This window comes from Sarcophilus harrisii, chromosome 3 (genome assembly GCF_902635505.1).
Source record: "Sarcophilus harrisii chromosome 3, mSarHar1.11, whole genome shotgun sequence".
Taxonomy (NCBI): Eukaryota; Metazoa; Chordata; class Mammalia; order Dasyuromorphia; family Dasyuridae; genus Sarcophilus; species Sarcophilus harrisii.
Genome location: NC_045428.1, coordinates 555,734,649 through 555,754,018, shown reverse-complemented (window position 1 = coordinate 555,754,018; position 19,370 = coordinate 555,734,649). Strand labels below are relative to the sequence as shown.

Below are 19,370 nucleotides of genomic sequence, written 5' to 3'. Positions count from 1 at the left end.
CTCCCCTTCTCATCTCTCTCCGGCCAGACAGTCTGGAGAGGTAACAATGTTGTTCCTCCCTGCCTCTTTTGATCTTTGCCCAAAGGCTTCCCCTTTGCAGTTTCTGAATTGCCTCACAGGAGGTAATCTTAAGATACAAGGTTATTTCTTCCCTATTCTTGGTGCCCCCACCCCCATTTAACTGGAATCAGGTGTGTCCTTCCAAAGCCATATCCCAGCTTCATTTTCCAGTTCATTTTGTTACCCAGCTTTCTGAGGCAAGGGGTTTTCTTGCTGGTTCCTTTCTTGTATTTTGTCTCCTGAATTTCTGCTGTTCTTCCTACTCTGTACCTATACTTTGTTTCTAGCTTGGTGATCATATAGAGGGAGGTTTTTCTTCACCTTGACCCCTGCCTCTTTCTCAACTTCAAATCCTTTGTCTACATCTGAAAGACTGCTCTCAATTCCATTCTGCCCAACCCCTGGGAGGTACTCTCTATCCATGCGGGAGGGGCTTGACCTTGCCTGATTTTGAGCCATGGTTCAGAACTCCAAATCTTCTTGAACAACTATTCCCATCCCAAATCTGCTGCTGCCTTCTGAAGCTTTTGCCTTGGATCAGCATCAGTGAGAACACCATCTCTGACTTAAGGCCCTCCACTTCTTGGAGCAAACTTCTGACTGCATCTGTGGCACCTGCAAGAACCAGACCAAGTGGAGAGTGGGGAATCCTGTCTGCCTCCTCTGGACAAGTCAGCATGCATCCTGTTATGGTCAGTCTACAAGGAAGCAGCCCTTTAGCTCTCCACCTCACAGGTCCAAGGACCCACGTCATTCTCCTTCATCAGGAAGAGCTTCCCATTGTATCTGGTCACTGGGCCTTCCTCCTGTTCTCTCCCGCCTCCCCCCACAGAGTCTTCTTTCTTGTCTGTTATCACTTTCAAGTCTTTCTGCTGGTTTCTTTTTAAAGGAATGCTTGACTCTCCTTAATAAACTTCAGAGAGGAAAAGCATTCCTCAGCCTCTTTTACCTTCTCTGCTAGGAGAGAGAACAGTCAGTACTTTGGTAGTGAGTGACGGTCATTTTGTGTTTTCAGGAATACAAACATCACATATTCTATGCAAGTCAGTGCATCCTTGGTGGGAGTGAGATCCCCAGCCCCATGATTCTCTTTAGTAGCTGCCCTGGAAGGTTGTTATCACAGATTGCTAAGATTGTCACCTCCCCTCCCCAGCACTTTGGCAGCCACCCCCAGCTTCCTTCCCTTCTCTTACCAAGCTCTCCACACTTGTCTGTCTCTTTCCTTTTGTTCCTAACCCTCCTCTTCAGTCTTCCTTTGGACCCTTGCCTTCCCTTATGGCTCCTGTCCATCTTTCCTTCCCAGTCTTCCTCTTCCTTCTTCTGGCATCCTTTTCTCCTTCCATTTCTTTTCAAGTTTGCCAAAATTCCTTCTCCCCAGATTTGATTCTTGACCTTCTTCCCAGTTATGGAGCCCCTAAGACCATCTTCCCAACTCCTTCTGTGTCAACTTGAGCCCTTCTCCCACCTTATCTCTCCTGTTCCCTGTCACAGAATCTTGAAGTGAAATCTCTGAAGTTCTCCTTGACTTCAAACTCTCAACTCTGGATCTCCAGTTGGAAAATGGAGCTGGAGAGACGACCATATTTTACAAACATCACAGAATTTAGAGCTAGAAGAGACTGTCCATGCCATCCATTTTCCTCCTTTCTATATATAAGGTGCCCCAAAAGCCTCAGTGAAACGGTTAGACTTTTGAGACACCCTGTACAGATAAGGAAACTGAGGATCCCAAGGCCAGCCCGGAGAATAGTATAGCTGGGATTTCAGTTAGAATCTAGTCTTGTCTGCACTACCCTAAGGTAGGTTTGGATTGTACTCTGGCTTGGGAGCCAGATGGTTTTGAGGAAAGTGGGCACCCCAGAAGAAGAGTGAAGGTGGTTTGGAGGAGGGAAAGTGGCCGTGGGGTTGCCTCAGTCCGTATGGAAGGGCTGGTCCCTGCCTCCCAGCCTGAGGGAAGGGGTAGGCTAAAGAGACACACTATCTGGTCTGGACCTTAGGTGGGGCAGTGAAGGCCCTGATCTGATTGTGAATGTCCTCCCTACAGTCCAGGAAGATCTTAGTACTGGGATGCTGAGGAGGAGGCCGAGGGTCATTAGAGTGGGGGGTGAGGACCCAGGTTTCTTTCCTATAAGTAAGAAGCAAGTGCTTCCTTCCTGCTTGCCAGCCACGGCAGCTTCCTGGGCAGAGCCCAGCATACGGGCTCACCCAAGGGAAGGCTGAGGGAGAAGATGTAGGTAGGTGAACCCTGATGACCATGCGGGGAACCTGAACCATGAGCTCATTGTGCTGTCTAAGCACTGTCAGCAGAGTGGGGGTTCAGAGAAAGAGCCTCTTGGGAACACCCCGCTAGTCACCCGCCATGTGGGTGAATCAGTGGGTGTCATTCACGTCTGTGAATCAGGCCTGCCCCACCCTGCCCTGCAGGCCGCAGTCTCTGGGGTGAGGCTTGCTCTGGGCCTTGATCTACCATCCCACTGGGAACTTTCCACATCCAGATTGGGTGTGACACTCATGGGGTGAGCTCAGCTCCTGCCCCCAGCCTATGGTGTCCTTCTAGGATCATTGTTTAGCAACTGTTACTCTAACGGCTCAGGGCTCTGGTGGGGCAGCGCTGGGGGTCTGGGGGTCGTATAGCCTGGGGAAGAGAAGATGTGGGTGGATGGCAGTCAGTCATTAATCAGTAATCATTTATTTATTAAGCCTCCCCTGGCCTATTGAGCAGTGGAATAGGCTAGAAAGGGGCGCCCCTTCAGCCAGGCAGGGTCCAGCCTTCTCTGCCGGCCCAAAGGGGAGAGGGGCAATAACCTTTATCCTTCTCACCTCTGCAGAACGGTTCGATCACCACTGTCCTTGGGTGGGCAACTGTGTAGGCAAACGGAATTACCGCTTCTTCTATGCCTTCATCCTCTCCCTCTCCTTCCTGACCTCCTTCATATTTGCCTGTGTCATCACCCACCTGACTCTGCGTAAGTAGAGGGGGGAAGCGGGGCAGGGGCCCTCTGGCTGCTGCCGCCCCTCTGCATTCATACCCTCTGCCTTTTTCTCCTCTTAGGTTCTCAGGGAGGCACCTTCCTTGACACTCTGAAGGAGACACCAGCAAGATATCCTTCGGGAGAAACCTGTTTGAACCTGTTTTTCCCCTGGCCTGATCCCTCATTCATTCCCTCCCCATGCTGAGTGGGAGCTCATGCCCCACTGCATGCCATCTGTATGGTGTCTGCCTGCAGCTTTGCTATAGCATCTGGGAGATGGCCCAGTGGGCAGAGCACTGAACCCAGAGTCAGGAAGGCTTGAGTTCAAATCCCACCTCAGGCTAACTGGGAGATATTGTGCAAGTCTCTAAATACAAAACAACTCCCCCCCCCCAAAAAAAAAAATACCTTTTTACTGCCTCAGTTTCCTTTTCTGTAAAATGAGGAAAATAATAGCACCTCCCTCTCAGGATTGTTGAGAGGATTACATGAGATAGTATTTGTGAAGCACTTTGCAAACCTTTGAGTGCTATATAAATGCTAACTGTTATTAATATTATCATTACTACTTTTAACTACAAGTGTGACAATGACACCATTTGGGACTTTAGGCTGCATTTCCCAAGTCCCCAAAATGTGTCAGGCCTTACCCTGCTGCCCAGGGGTGCAGGAGTGGCAGAGAGCCAGGACTCGGGACACAACACATGAATAAGTGGGTCTTTTAGAGTGCTCCAGACCTTAGAACACTCTGTCCCCAGAATTTTTTACATTTCAGGCCTTCAGAGTCTGAACCTCAGAAAAGGGAGAGACAGTGAAGGGGGGATTTGGGTGACTAAATTGCTTTGCCTGCTGAAAGAGGAGGGAAAGGGTGGGAGGATGCAGGAGGCTGAGATCTGAGTCCCAGGGCTGCAAGTGAGAATGTCAGCAACTGAGGTAGAGTCTGTTTGAGGGAGTGGGGTAGAGGCAGAAATCCGGGAACATCCCAACAGCTGTTGCTGGAAGGAAGAAATGATCAAGATGGCCATCCCCTCGGCATCCTTCACAGCTAACATCCCCAGAGTAAGGATGTGCAGGTCCTCAAGTCTTAGCCCCGTGCCACCTGGCATGGCTGTCCAGAAAGGAAGTGCTCCCTGTCAGGAGCCAGGGAAGGAGAGTGCCCCCAGGTACCCTGGGCCCAAGCCCCAGCCACCCCAGGCTAGTTGTGATTGTGGTTGGGGTCTTAGATGTGGCCGTCCTGGAGCAGTCTCTTCTCACAGCCCCTGACCCTGGTCCTTTAAGAGTGACTGTGGGCCAAGTCTCTTCCCAGAGGGAGCTTTTACTGTCTGCCTGGGAGCTAAGTCAGGAGCACTGTTTATTCCCATCTTACAGATAAAGAAACTGATCCATGGAGGGACCATCACCCAGTTCCCAAGTGGCAAATCTAGGTCTAAACCTGTGTTTGCTGTCCCACACTTATGCCCCTTCTCAGAGATGAGTGTCTCTGCCCACCTGGATATCCCCCAGCTCTTCTTCCCCTCTGCTCCTCTTGAAAAATGTGATTTCCTTGACCTTTTCCCCGCACTGTGCTGGAGCTGGTGATTTGCTTCTTCTCCATCTGGTCCATCTTGGGCCTCTCAGGGTTTCATACTTACCTCGTCGCCTCCAACCTAACAACCAACGAAGACGTAAGTACGGCTGGAGTCCGTTCTGTGTAGCAGGGGGGATGCATGAGGAAAGGACGGGGGCCATTGTATCAGCAAAGCCTCTGTGCCCTGCTGCAGGTTTGGCAATGCCAACAGAGCCAGACAAATCCTGGGAGCTGCAGGGAATGTAGAGGGCTCTCCAGACCCCAGGCCTGAGCAGGAATCTCTTTTACAACGTGGATAACCAGTGGGCACCCAGCCTTTGCTTTAAGGCCTTCTGTAACCAGGAATTCATTAGCTTCAGGGTAGCCTGCTCCGCTTTGGGCCAGCCCCATCAGGCCTGAGTCATCTCTGGCACAGCCCATTGCCATTGCTTCTAGTCCTGGGTCCTGAGGCCAGCCGGCCAGCTTTATGTTGGATGCAGGCTGGCCCAGACAGGCCAGCAGCACTTCTCTGGTCCTGCCCCATATTGCTGCCATCTTAGTGGGGAAATCCCTGTGTCGTAGCTCCAGAGGCTGAGCACCCATGACCCCAGGAGGGCAGTACTGGTCATCCATAGAGTGTTGGGGCTTCTCATGAGAACAGCCATGTCAGAACCTCTGCCTCCCTGAGGAGGGGACGGCCTCAGTGATGACCTTGACTTCAGAGCCTCAGACTTCCCCAAGGAAGTGGCAGAGTGAACAGAGCACTGGACTGAGGCGGAGAGCCCACATGGCATCCCTCTTCCTCAGCCTCAGTTTCCTCTTCTGTAAAATGAGAGGGCTGGGCTTACCTTCTTCTGGCTGTAAATCTTTGATCCTGTTCTTCAGGCTCCTCTAGGGGTCTCTGTCACATGCTGTCTGACCTTTGTCATTATAGCAATAACTGGGAGGAAAGTCCCCAATACCTTGGTTAGACCCTGATCGTGAACAACAGGTTCTTGGCCAGAAGAGCCAAGCCTGGATGAGTTACAGTCAGTATCATGGAAGAACTCCTGAATCCCTGAGACCACAGATGTATTTAGTACCTCACATTTATAAAATGCTTTGTGCCCCAAGACCCCGTGAGGTGTGCAGTACAGTGCCTCTCTTACAGATAATCTGAGGCTCATCCAGGGTCTGGAAGTTTGGGGTGACTTCAGGCCCACATGAAGTACTGTATCCTGGGGTTCTGAAAGAAGAGGCAGGTGGGATTGCTGAGCCATAAAAAAATCTTTGAAAAATGGTGACAGACGGGAGAAGCAGTGTGTATGCCTGAGGAGGACAAATGGCTCAGTTTTCAAAAAGGAAGAAAATGGAGTTTGCAAATTATAAGACCTGTGAAAATGTCATGTGGGCTTCTTGAGGAAGATGGCAAGATTTTTCAGTGAGTTTAATGGCCAGAACCCAAGAAGTGTCCTGAGTGGTTTGACAGCAGCTTGGAAGGAGCTCTCTGTGGAATCACTTGAACGCTGTCTAATACTGCCATCATTTACTTGGATAAAGGACTGAGGGCAGACCTAGCCAGTCTTCAAATGTCCCTAAACCAGGAAGAAGTGGATGACACTCTGGATGACAGTATTTCACGCTCTCGTGATGACCTAGAACAGTGGGCAGAATCAAATTGGGCAAAGTTTAATAGACTTAAATGTGCCCTTTGGGTGCCCTCCTTAGGTTCAATGAAGCAGTTTCACACATACAAGATAGGAGAGGGAAGAAAGAACCAGAGTTTTAGTAGATGATGAGGTAAGTGAGTTAGCAGTGAGGTATAAGACCCAAAAAAAGCTACCAGCATCTCGGGACTCATGACAGGAGGTTTAAGAGGGCAGTGGTCCCCCAGCCCCTTGGCCTGGCTGGGCTAAGGTTCGAGTCCTGGTTATGGTACTAGGGACTGCATCTTAGGAAGGATATTGGCGAGTTGAGGAGTGTCCAGATGCAGCCAGCATAGTAAAGGATAACTAGAGCTAGATAAAATAACCCTCATTCTGTCATGAAGTTAGTCAATGTTTCCAAGGCTTTCCTCAAGCCACCTCTTGAGGTAGGACGTCCCAGCAAATCAAGAGACTGCAGCATGTTTGTCATAGAAAATAGCCGTGGTTGGCTTTGCACGGTGTTGTGGAACAGGACCGACTCTCACAGCCAGTGAGTGCTGGGCTCTCTGAGGCCTTGTAGGAGCCGGCTCTGGCCAGTCCAGCAAAACCAGTCCTGGCCCTCAGTATGGAGCCTCTTGAAGAGGTTGCTCTAACCTTTGGCAATCTGCCTCCGCTTTGGTGGAGGGGAAGCTTCACCTGGGCAAGCAAAAGCAGAGGTCTGTCGAAAGAGTTGTACATGGTTGTGACAGAACATGCTGGGTGAATCATTTGCTCCTCCCACAACAGTTCTGTTAAGGAAGCAAGATGGATTTGATTGTTCCCGTTTTACAGACCAAGGTGGGCCCTGAATTCCCCAGAGAGATCTCCACCAAGCTGTGTGCCGAGGAGGTCCAACATACAGACAGGCACCAGTCTCAGGAGCACTTTTGTGGTAGCAGAATTGGGAAGCAAGCAGGTGCCCACTGATCAGGTGACGAAGGCATGACTTAAAGGAAAAACTGGGGCAGCTCAGCAGCACAGTGGATGGTACACAGGCCCAGAAGTCAGGGACACCCAAGTTCAAATCCAGCCTCGGACACTTGACATTTACTAGCCATATGAGCCTAGGGAAGTTACTTAAACTCAAAGTTTAAGTTTAAACTTAAAAAACAAGAAAGAAAGAAATGGAGACCTGGGTGCATGGAGTAACATGATGCCTAGAAGCTAATGATAGGTCAGGTGGGAATCCCTGTGTCTGGCACTTTCCCTCCCAAGGGGTGAAGACATCATTGTGCAAAATTGGAGGAAGGGCCCCAGAGGTTGGAAAATTTGGGGGCCAGTCAGCCCAGAGATGAAGAGCATCTCTGGGCCTCCTGAGGTTTCCCCTCTGCCTGGGAAGAGGGGACTCAGATGCCCCCCCCCCATTCCTGCGTGCCCACAGCCCCACAGGAAATCTGCTAAAGGCTTGAGAAATGAGTGGCTGGGGGAGGGTGTGGCCAGGGTGGCAAGGCTCTTCTGGGGCTGTGAGTGACTATCCCCCAACTTTGTTTCTGTTTCCTTCCTCTTCACCCCATCACTGACCCCACACCAGCTTCATCTTCTCAGACAGGTCCCCGCCTGCCTCTGTACATGCACAAAGTCCCTTAGGGTTGGCTCCCACTTTGGCTTTACCTTGGTTTCTTCTGCTTATAGATCAAAGGCTCGTGGTCCAATAAGAAAAACATGGAGGCTTCCACCAACCCCTACAGCCATAAAAGTGTCGCTGCCAACTGCTGTGCTGTACTCTGTGGGCCTCTGCCCCCAAGGTGAGCGGTCTCATCCAGCCCCTGCTCCTGGGGTGTCCTAAGGCAGAGGACCAGAGAGGGCTATGGAAGCCACCTGCTCCACACGCTCTTTACAGAGAGGGGAATTGCGACTCAGGGATGGAGAAATGACAAGCCTAAGACCATACAAGGAGTAGGGCTCCCACCCAGAGGTGAGGGATGGGGCAGAGGCAGGGAGGCTTCCTTGCCCAGGTCCTGGTGGTCCTTCCTAACATGAAGGGTACTTGCTGCCTAAAGGAACTCAAAGAAGTTGTTAAAGTGGGATATACGCCAGTATATACCTGAAGACCCAGCTGAATTGCTGAGGGTTGCCTACTGATCTGGGGCAGGGGGAGGGAATATAATATGATGGTTAAGGGCTGCCTGCCTGGAGGCCGCAGGGGTGGGGGGGCCTCCCTGTCTCAGCCTTAACCAGAACCCCAGGCCCAGGGCCTCTCTCATCACCAGAGGGAGCTGGTGGGTAGCATTGGGTGTGTGAGTGGTCAAGCTGGCTTGACCGGATGGTAACTGATCCCTCTGCTAGCTCAGAGTCCTCACCCCTCTAGTCACCTCATCCTCTCCCCTGGACTTCCTATCCGCAATGTGGCCTCAGTGCTGTCCTTCCTGCAAGACGGAAGGCCCAGAAAGCAGAAGCCCACCCTCCACCTGCTCTGCTATATCCATTGCCTAAAGCGATGCCCTAAAGGCAGTAGAAGGGAAAACTAGAACAACCTTAGAGCACATCAAGTCCAGAAACTGAGATCTGGAGACTTTGTGGGACTTGCCAAGGATTAAGTGGCAGAGAAGGTTTTGAACCCAGCCCCCTCACTCTAGAGCCAGGGTCCTCTCCCCTGTAGCGCACTGGTGGTTAATGGGGGCTTTGATTTCAGACCCACTGCTCTTGCTTCTACATCCCCTTCTCTTCCCTTGCTTAGAGGAACAAGCATTAGATGGCCCCACATCTTTCCCAGGAAGGAGAGAATTCTGCAAGGGACCTGGACAATCCCCAGCAGGGTCTTCACGGCCTGTCAGTCATCAAGCACTTATTAAGTGCCAGGAACTGGGCTGGGCTCTAGGGACACCAAGACAACGGTATCCTGCACAATGAAAATTCACCTTCCCCTCTTCTCCATTGAGAAAGAAAAAGACAGCACGTGTTACCAACATGTGGAGTTGAACAAGACGAGTTCCCTCACTGGCCATGTTTTTTAGAAACGTGTCTCAGTCTGCGCCTTGGCTCCATCAGTCAGAGGGGAGGCAACATGCTTCACCCTGAGTCCTTCGGAGTTGTGGCAGGTCATTACATTCATTGATCAGCGATGCTAGATCTCTCACCTTGAGCATCGTTGCACTATTGCTGTCACTGTATACAGTGTTCTAACTCTGCTCGCTTCACTTTGCATCAGTTCAGAGATCTCAGGTTTTCAGAAACTGCCCCCTTCGTCACCACAGTCATATTCCATCCCAATCGTATACCACAACTTGTTTAGTCATTCCTCAGGTCATGAGCATCCCCTCCTTCGGCCCCCAGTCTGTTTTTAGAAAGAGCTGCTAAAAGTGTTTCTGTGTCTATTTGCCCATAGCTTTGGGGCAGAGACCTAGGAGCAGTGTTTCTGGGTCAAAGGGTATGCAGAGTTTACTTTCTTGGGGCCTAGTTCCAGAGTGGTCTCCACAATGACTGGACCTGTTTAATGGCACTCCCCTGACAGGAAGCATTAGAAAGTTGGGGATGGTAGGATGGATGGATAGCCCTTCTCTCTTCACCACCCCCTTCCCCCCATTCATGTGCTTCCTATTTTCCCATCAACTTCCAATCCATAAATTGAGAAGGTAGTGATTTTCCATCCCTGCCAATATTCAGACAGAGGCTGGAGGACCACTTGGGGATATTGTACATTCTCACTTCAAGTAGGGCTGGAACTAAATGTTCTCTGCAGTTTCTTCCAAGCCAGATTCTGCAAGGGCAGAAGGGCGTACATCCTAAGGCCTCCTGCTCTGAAAGGGGACAGGCTGGAGCCAGGGTTGCGGCTGGCCTTTTCCCTGGGCCTTCTGGGCCTCCTCAGTCCCCCCAACCCCACACACACACACACGCACAGATGCAGGTGGAGGGTGGGCACGGGCTGCTTGGTGCCAGATGCTCTTGACCCAGTGGGTCTCTCACTTTTGTGTCTTTGAAGTTTGATTGACCGGAGGGGATTTGTGCAACCTGACACCCAGTTGCCCTCTCCCACCAAGAATGAGGACCCCACCTGTGGAGCCAAGCCAGACGGCAGCATGGTAGGAGGCCTCCCCTAGAGGAACTGAGTGCTTGCCAGACTGCCAGTCCCTCTTCCCTGCGCCCACTGCCTCCCTGTGCCTGCTGGACCTGTCCCTGCCCCACTGAGGCAGAACCCCCCAACACCCAAGTCAAGCCTCTTTATTTCGGCATTGCCTCCCCCCACCCTGTGGCTGCTCCTGAACTCTTCTGTTGCTGCCCCACTCCCCCCCCATAGGGGATTTCCCCTCTGCCTAAGTCCAGGAGCCGTGTGAAAATGACCAGAGATTCCCCATTGGCTCTTAGCAGGGAGGCGGCAGAACCTCCGCCTGGTCATAGTTAGGGGGATGGACAAGTGCCCACTTTGCCCTAGAGAACCAGTTTCTTGTCTTTTATTCCCACGTCCACGCCAAGGAGGTCTAGCCCTAGATGGACGGACGTGGGTGTGAGGGGGCCCTGAAGGCCCGGAGGGTAGAAGAGCAGATTTTAGGGACTGGGAACTCCCCAGAATTTGGGGATCACCCGTGTCTTTTATCAGGAAGGAGCCAGAGCCACCCGATAGGGTGGGCAGGGTGGTAGGAGGGGGAGGGGGACAGAATGCCCAATTTGAGCTTCCTGGACCGAGGAGTGAGAGCCCTTCCCTCGTCCCCCCAAATCTTGGTCCAAGGACTGACCTCCAGGCTGTGCTACCTCCTAGTGCAGGTGAATCACATACAGCCACGCATGCACACGGACACACGCTGGCAATACTTGAAACGGGTCGTACTGAAGCTGCTGGGCATTTTGCACAATTTTATAGAACTCTTTTCTACATAGAATTTTTAAAAGGAAAAAAACTCTCAGCCCCGTTGTTTCTCTAGTGCTGGGTGGTGTTGGCAAGAGGCAGGCTGGTTTTGTGATTTTGTTACAAGGGACCTTATGGTTTGTTGTAAGTGTGTCTGTCTGGCTCAGTGTGTGTGTATGTTTTCACTCGCGCCCGCCTGGCTGATAGGTTGGCCAGCTCCCACTCCCCCACGTGGCCTGCGTTTCTGGCTTTTTTTATTGCCGCCCCACCTGTGGGGATCTGAGCCTAGCAGAAGCAGGCAGGGGAGCGAGAATGAGAGAGACAGAGTGTGTGAGTGAGTGTGTGTGTGTGTGTGTGTGTGTGTGTGTGTGTGTGTGTGTGTACACACATGCTGGTTGTGAATGGCAACTCGGAGTTCCCAGGGGGGCCAAGTCCTCGTTCTGGATGCCCTCCCACACTCTCTTCTCACCCCCCGCTCTCCCCCTCCCAACCACGGACTTTGATGTCAGAAGCCTGGTGGCTGGGTGACGCCAGGGCCCCCCTCCCTTCCCCAAGCTGGGCTTCCGGCCTGAAATCTGCCCCGACAGGCCAAAGTGTATTGGGGTGGGGTTATGGGAGTATCAGGAGATTTGAGCAGTCCCTGCAGCCCGTGTCCCCTCCCAGCAAGGAAGTGTCCAAGGTTGGAGCTGGTTGGCAACTCCACCAACTGCTGCCCCTCAGTCTGTGACTGAGGACCGGGGACAGGGGCCCCTGGAGGCAAGGATCGAGCCTAGGCTTAGCCAAGGGGAGATCAAGCCCCAGGGCTAGAGTTCAGCCTAATTTCTCCCCTCTCCCAGATACTTCAAGCCTTAGTCCCTCTTAGGAGCAGATGAGAAGCCCAGGACTGTCCCGGGTCTTCCAGCCAGCCACCATGGCCCTTAACTGTGATATTCCCAGACACTACTGAGAGGAGCTAAGTGATTGGAACACTCCCATTAAGGGCCCCTCCAGGCTGAGGGGCAAAGGGCCGGAGAGCCGGTCTGTCTAGAAGTAGCAGTCATCCAGGGACCTCCCAGAGGGTTCAGAGGGCCCAAGCATCAGTATCCCTGGTCCTGCTGAGGAGAGCAGGAGGAGCTGGCTTGGGGGGAGGGAGGAAGCCCATTTGCCTTTCACTGGAGCCAGTGTTCTTTGTTCCTGCCTGTAATAAAATTTTTATTTTTAAGAGTTGATTTGCTTTGGTTGGTTTTATTTTTCCTTTGAAAAAGGAGGGAGCTGGTGGGGACTCTGCTTTTCCACCCAAGGTCTGGGTCCCCTCTAGGCAGAGTCATACCTGGTTCAGGCTTGTCGTCTCGCCTGATTCCGACAAGATTACAGATCACCTAGGCCAGAGTAGAGAGGCCCGAGGGACAGAACCCCCCGGTTCCCCAGGTGGGGATGGAACCAAGGACTTCTAGGCTCGGGCAGGAAGCATCCTGTTTGTCTATCTTCTCCATCTCCCTCATCTCTCATGAGCTCTCTGGGATCAGAGATGCCCTTTCCTGAACCATCTTCATCTGGTCCCTCCACTCCCAGGAGTTTGGAAGGCCACAGGTCCTAGTTTTGGAGCAGGGGTTCCTCCCACCCCATGCCCAGGGGAGAAGTGCCAGGCAGACACCTTGTAACACTGGCGCTCTCCGGTATCTCCCCTCCCAGGAGGACACCTGTCAGGACTTTGCCATCTCCTGCACAGCCTGAGGGGAGCCAACAGGCCTCCTTGCTGAGGGGTAGCTGGTAAGAGCATCCCTCCCTCCCTCCCGTTGGTGCCCACCCTCATCTCACCATCATTGCATGCCTCACAGAAACTGTTCATCTGTCTGGTGTGGTGTGTTGTGTGTGTGTGAGTAGGCGTTTTGTAGGAGGGCTGGGTGTGGGGGAGCTCCCCCTGCCCCCTGAGGGACCAGGCTTAGGCTGGGGAAGTCGGCAGCCTCTCCCACCTGGAATCACGCCTGATGGGCGAGCAAGGCGGAGGACCTGCCTTTTCCTGGGAATCGGGTCCTAGTTTTGCTGTAGCTGGTAGCTGGTAGAGGAGGGAAGAGGGGGCTGATGGGTAGACTCCCCTCCTCCAAGCTTTCCTGGGCTCTAGCTAGAGTAGGCTGGAGCCCACAGGAGCCTCAGTCCAGTTTTAGGGAGGGTGGAGGCCCTCGGTCTCGGTCATCCATCTTCGTTTCTTCCCCTGCAGTACTTTTGGCTTGGTTTGATTCATTCTTTGCTCTTTGTGCCCTCCACAATCCCTTGATGGCCGTTCAGAAGGGGGCCCGCCCCCATCCCAGTAGCCTGTGCTCACCTCCCCCAGGCCTTCTCCTCCTGTTCGTGCCTGAGCTCCTTTACCTCTAACCTCTCTCTTCTCCTTCCTTGCTGTCCCAATGATGGGGGAATTCCAGTGTGCAAGGGACCTTAAGGAGTTTTTGAGGACCGCAGCCTTCTGCCTCTCTGGGAGAAGCCCCAAGCAGGCGGGGAGTCCAGGATCCCCCCCTGCCTGAAGTCTCGGCCAGTCTGCCACCGTCTGTGCCTCCAGGGTTCGCTCTCTGCCTCCTGTATGTCTGCTCAGCAAGGGTCCCACCCATCCCCCCACCTCGCGCGGAACAAAGACCCAGCCCCAGAAGAACCTGTTGGGCACTTGTCCTCTCAGCCCCCTCCCCCGCCCTGCCCCCGAGCTGGGACCCTTCCTTCCCCCAAATTGTTAGAAGCCATAAAACAGCTGCTAAACCGGTAAGCAATCCCCTCTCCTAGCCTGTTTCCCAAACTCGTAAGGAGCCAGGGCCCTTCAGAAATCTTGCCTTACAGACGTTGTCTAGCTGAACAAGTTTTCTTATGAGTCTTTTGTGCTGATGACGCTGCTGAACAGGTTAGGTGACTGTTCTAAGCACCAGTGGCCTAACTATTCCCACGCTGCCACCAACTCCCCCCCCCCCCCCCGGGGCGCCTGGGGGGAGATTCGAGGTGATACCAGTGCCCTTTGTCCCTGGCTCTCTGTCCCCACTGGGAGAAGTAGGACTGGGCTCCACAGGGCAAGCTTAGAGGGAGCTGCAGGCCTTCTCCGGGCTGGCCCAGCACTGGGGAGGGGGGGCGGGAAGAAGGGTTTGGGGCTGCTTGTCTTTGCCTTTGACCCTTTTTTTGAAGCAAATAAAGATTCTTTTCCTTGCTGTACACTCCTACCTGCTTTCTGCCACTTTTACTCGTGGGTCATCCGTTGGGAGGGGGAGAAGTCCCGGGGGTCGGCTCAGTGGGGTGGCGGGCCCAAGTCACAAAGGGCTCACCTTGTCTCCCCAAGAGGGTGGTGGGCCAAAGGCTGTTGTCCCCATTTTATAGACAGGAAACCAAAGACAGTGTGGGGTCAGAGCGCGCCTGAGTCAGAAGCCTTCAGCCAGGAGAACTTCTGCTCCATCCAGAGCTTTCAGAAGAGGAAGCCGATACCCTGAGCTGTCACATGGCTTATCCAAGTCAGAGGCAGGGTTTGAACTCAGAGCAGCCTGATGAGCCCGGACCAGGCTCCCTCTCCTGGGCTGGAATCCCAGCTCTTGTCAACTAACAGCTGGGGTGACTGATGGCAGAGCATCAGACCCGGCTTCCTCCTTTTCCAGGGGTTCACGCTGCTTATCTCAATGCCCTGGGAATAGCTGGCCTGGGCCTGGGCCTGGGGGACAAGGAGCTGGCCAAGCCCCGATCCCTAGAGGCAGATGAACCCCGGGGGAGCTGAAAGAACATCTCTGACTCGGGTCGGCCCAAGTCCAGGCCCAGGCCTCTCTCCATTGTCCCGGCTGGCCCAGGCAGCTCCCATGACCTCAGCTGAGCCTCACAGGAAGCCTCCAACATAAACTCTGTTAACCCCATTTACATGACGCGCTCCTGAGCTTTGGAGGCAGGAGGGAAGGCCTATGCACATACATACATACATGTGTATGTATATATATATGTGTGTGTGTGTGTCTATTTATCAAAGAAAGCCCTTGGTGACTTTGAACAGGACTGTGTACATATGTATTTAACTTTACAGGGCTGTGTACATATATGTGTATGTATATAGCAAAAAAAGCCCTTGGTGACTTTGAACAGGACTGCGTACATATGTATTTAACTTTACAGGGCTGTGTACATATATGTGTACGTATGTAGCAAAGAAAGCCCTTGGTGACTTTGAACAGGACTGTGTACATATATATTTAACTTTACAGGGCTGTGTACATATATATGTATGTAGCAAAAAAAGCCCTTGGTGACTTTGAACAGGACTGCGTACATATGTATTTAACTTTACAGGGCTGCGTACATATATGTGTATGTATGTAGCAAAGAAAGCCCTTGGTGACTTTGAACAGGACTGCGTACATGTATTTAACTTTACAGGGCTGTGTACATATATATGTATGTAGCAAAAAAAGCCCTTGGTGACTTTGAACAGGACTGCGTACATATGTATTTAACTTTACAGGGCTGCGTACATATATGTGTATGTATGTAGCAAAGAAAGCCCTTGGTGACTTTGAACAGGACTGTGTACGTATGTATTTAACTTTACAGGGCTGTGTACATATATATGTATGTAGCAAAAAAAGCCCTTGGTGACTTTGAACAGGACTGTGTACATATGTATTTAACTTTACAGGGTTGTGTACATATATGTGTACGTATGTAGTGAAGAAAGCCCTTGGTGACTTTGAACAGGACTGCGTACATATGTATTTAACTTTACAGGGCTGTGTACATATATGTGTATGTATGTAGCGAAGAAAGCCCTTGGTGACTTTGAACAGGACTGCGTACATATGTATTTAACTTTACAGGGCTGCGTACATATATGTGTATGTATGTAGCAAAGAAAGCCCTTGGTGACTTTGAAAGGATCAAGTGAATATGTATTTAACTTTACAGGTGCTTATATATGTGTTGGTATGTATGAAAGAAAGCCCTTGGTGACTTTGAACAGGACTGTGTAATATGTATTTAACTTTACAGGGCTGTGTACTATATATGTATGTGGCAAAAAGCCCTTGGTGATTTTGAAAGGATCATGTACATATGTATTTAATCTTTACAGGGCTATGGTTATATATGTGTATGTATGTAGCAAAAAAGCCCTTTGGTGACTTTGAACAGGACTGTGTACATATGTATTTAACTTTACAGGGCTGTGTACTATATATGTATGTAGCAAAAAGCCCTTGGTGACTTTGAACAGGACTGTGTACATATGTATTTAACTTTACAGGGCTGTGTACATATAGTGTACGTATGTAGCAAAGAAAGCCCTTGGTGACTTTGAACAGGACTGTGTACATATGTATTTAACTTTACAGGGCTGTGTACATATATATGTATGTAGCAAAAAAAGCCCTTGGTGACTTTGAACAGGACTGCGTACATATGTATTTAACTTTACAGGGCTGCGTACATATATGTGTATGTATGTAGCAAAAAAAGCCCTTGGTGACTTTGAACAGGACTGTGTACATATGTATTTAACTTTACAGGGCTGTGTACATATATATGTATGTAGCAAAAAAAGCCCTTGGTGACTTTGAACAGGACTGCGTACATATGTATTTAACTTTACAGGGCTGCGTACATATATGTGTATGTATGTAGCAAAAAAAGCCCTTGGTGACTTTGAACAGGACTGTGTACATATGTATTTAACTTTATAGGGCTGTGTACATATATATGTATGTAGCAAAAAAAGCCCTTGGTGACTTTGAACAGGACTGTGTACATATGTATTTAACTTTACAGGGTTGTGTACATATATGTGTACGTATGTAGTGAAGAAAGCCCTTGGTGACTTTGAACAGGACTGCGTACATATGTATTTAACTTTACAGGGCTGTGTACATATATGTGTATGTATGTAGCGAAGAAAGCCCTTGGTGACTTTGAACAGGACTGCGTACATATGTATTTAACTTTACAGGGCTGTGTACATATATGTGTATGTATGTAGCAAAGAAAGCCCTTGGTGCCTTTTTAGGGCTGCTATATATATGCATGTCTGTGTGTACGTATTTAGCAAAGAAAGCCCTTGGTGACTTGGACAGAACTCCACATGCGCATATAAAGGTCCACAGCCGCTCTTCCCAGCTTCCCTGGCCCGCAGCCCCTCCACACTTCGGACTGCCTGCATTGACTGTCGGGAGTGGCTTTGGCCAGAAAAGGCCGTGCCCAGGAGTCTCTGCCATGTCTCATGATGAGCCTCTCCATGTTCCTCAGAAAACAGATGCCCGTCTTTCCCCAGGATCCTGCTGGGAGTCTTTCCGGGTTGGTGGGGCTTGTTTGGACTTGTCACAAGCAGGTCCTTCACAGGCCCGGAGTCACCTCCATGACATAAGCAGGCGGCAGAGAAGATGGGAGCGGAGATGTTGGTTTGGCCTTTCCAGTCCCGAGCCCCTTTCTGGCTTCTGACCTGAATCCTATCTTCCCCTCTCAGGACTGATTTTCGAGAGGGCGCATCCGGCGGCTGCCCACCTTCCTCCCAACAGCCCGAGTGTCAAAGCCAAGCCTGTTATTATCGGTTAATGTTTATTGGCACCGAAGGCTTGGGTTCTGCCCTCCTAAAAGGGATGCTCTGAGCAGGGGAGGAGAACCAGCATGGGGAAAGCAGCTGTTTCTGCTGACGCAAGGCCCCGCACAGGGTGCTCTCATGGAGCTGTGCTGGGAGAGGCCCTCCCAGACCTCCCCACACAACCAGGCCCAGACCTGCTGCCTCCTCGCTGGTAAATGGAGGCCCGGAGGCGCAGGGAGGTGCCTAAGACAGGAACTGAGTCAGAAGTCGGGGAGGTACGATCCAGGCATTCTGACTCCCAGGCAAATTGGGGAGCCAGAGAAAAAGTTAAGGGGCTGCCCGGGCCCCTGGATGCCGGGAATGCCCTATGTCTTAGCTTGGTCAGAGTTTCATTCATACCTGCCACTTACAGAGCCTTTTAATATATGCAAAGTGTTTTACACACAACTTTCTCTTTTGGGTCTCACTGATCAATCCCTGAGGGTAGTACCTCAAGAATGAGAGCAGGAAGCTGTCCTAAAGACAACCTAATCTGACCGCTGCTCTTTACAGATGGGGAAACTGAGTCTCCCAGAGTTGAAGTGGTATCGATTCCTAGAACTAGAGCCGAGAGGCCATCTAGTACCACTCCCCTTATTTTACAGATAAGGAAACTGAGATTCAGACTTATCAAATGATCGTCTATGCAGGCTTTGAATCAAGTCTTCCTGACTCTCCAGACTGCTTTATCCACTGTTCTAACTGGTCCCTATCAAATGAGAGGAGGTCATGTTGACTGGGCCTGGGAGGTTTGCAGAGGTGAAGGAAATCTCCATGGAGAAAATGGCCCCGTGAGCTGGGTCTTTGAAGAAAAGGTAAGTGGAGTGCACTTACAGCTGAGAAACAGCTCAATCTAGGCTTTTTTTGAGAAGGGTGGAAGACAATATTAATGATGAGGGACCTTAGAGACATCAGATTCAATTCTTTCACCTTGAAATGGAAGCAAATGACCGGGAGAGAAGGGACTCAGGCAGCCAGGTAGGCAGTGACAGCCAGGACTAGAAGCCGAATTCCATGACTGACAGTCAGCAAACATTTATTATGTGTTACTGTGTGCTGAGCTCTGTACTAAATGCTAGGGATTCAAAGAAAGGACAAACACACCAGGCCCTCCTCTGGAGGAGCTCACGGGCTGAGGGGGCAACGTGCAAAGAGCCATGTACAGCCAGGAGCTGTTTGTCCAGGGGAAGGTGGAGAGAATCTCCCGGGGAGGGCTTCACCTTCCTGCATGCTGCATTCCTCTCCCTGGGCTGGAGTGTAATAGGATGACTGATCTGAAGAGCCCTGAAGCTCTAGAGCTGGCCCTGCCCTCCTCAAGCACCGCTGAGTTCTGAGATGGAAAGGCTGAGAATAAGTGACTAGCACTCTGGGAAGGTGCCCAGAACCTTCTGGATCCAATCTAGGCTAGGGAATGGGATGGGAAAGGGGGAAAGTGGGGCTATAAGGCACTGATCCCAGGATCAGCTCTATACTGGGAGAGACCTTAGAACAGTGAATGTCAGAACCAAGGGGGCCCTTAAAGCACAGAATATTAGAACTGGGAGAAGAGCACAATGTCAGAGCTGGGAGGGTTCTTAGAACCCAGGAGGTCAGAGCTGGGGGGGGGGGGGGGAGAGGTTAGACCATGGGATGTCAGAGCTGGGAGGGCCCTTAGAATATGGGATGTCAGAGCTGGGAAGGCTCTTAGAACACAGAATGTCAGAGTTGAGAAAAGACTTAGAATGCAGAATGTTAAAACTGGGAGAAGCCTTAGAACACAGAATGTCAGAGCTGTGAGAAGCTTCAGGACACAATGTCA

At 51.2% G+C, this 19,370-nt stretch overlaps 1 protein-coding gene across 6 annotated transcripts in view; it reads left to right on the top strand.

Annotated features, from left to right (window-relative positions):
• ZDHHC18 (zinc finger DHHC-type palmitoyltransferase 18) overlaps positions 1–13,953 on the top strand; it is a 37,001-nt gene extending 23,048 nt beyond the window's left edge. The window contains exons 4-10 of one of the 6 annotated variants that reach the window (XM_031962509.1): positions 2,889–3,026; positions 3,113–3,161; positions 4,594–4,696; positions 7,875–7,987; positions 10,162–10,261; positions 12,694–12,771; positions 13,422–13,509. In XM_031962509.1, coding sequence (XP_031818369.1) covers positions 2,889–3,026; positions 3,113–3,161; positions 4,594–4,696; positions 7,875–7,987; positions 10,162–10,261; positions 12,694–12,735 — 545 coding nt within the window. In that variant the 3' untranslated portion in view covers positions 12,736–12,771; positions 13,422–13,509. Of the gene's footprint in view, positions 1–2,888; positions 3,027–3,112; positions 3,162–4,593; positions 4,697–7,874; positions 7,988–10,161; positions 12,231–12,693; positions 12,772–13,406 lie in introns of those variants that run through there. The other 5 variants (XM_031962510.1, XM_031962507.1, XM_031962508.1 and 2 more) reach the window with 5 other exon arrangements.
• The last annotated feature ends 5,417 nt before the right edge of the window (positions 13,954–19,370 follow it).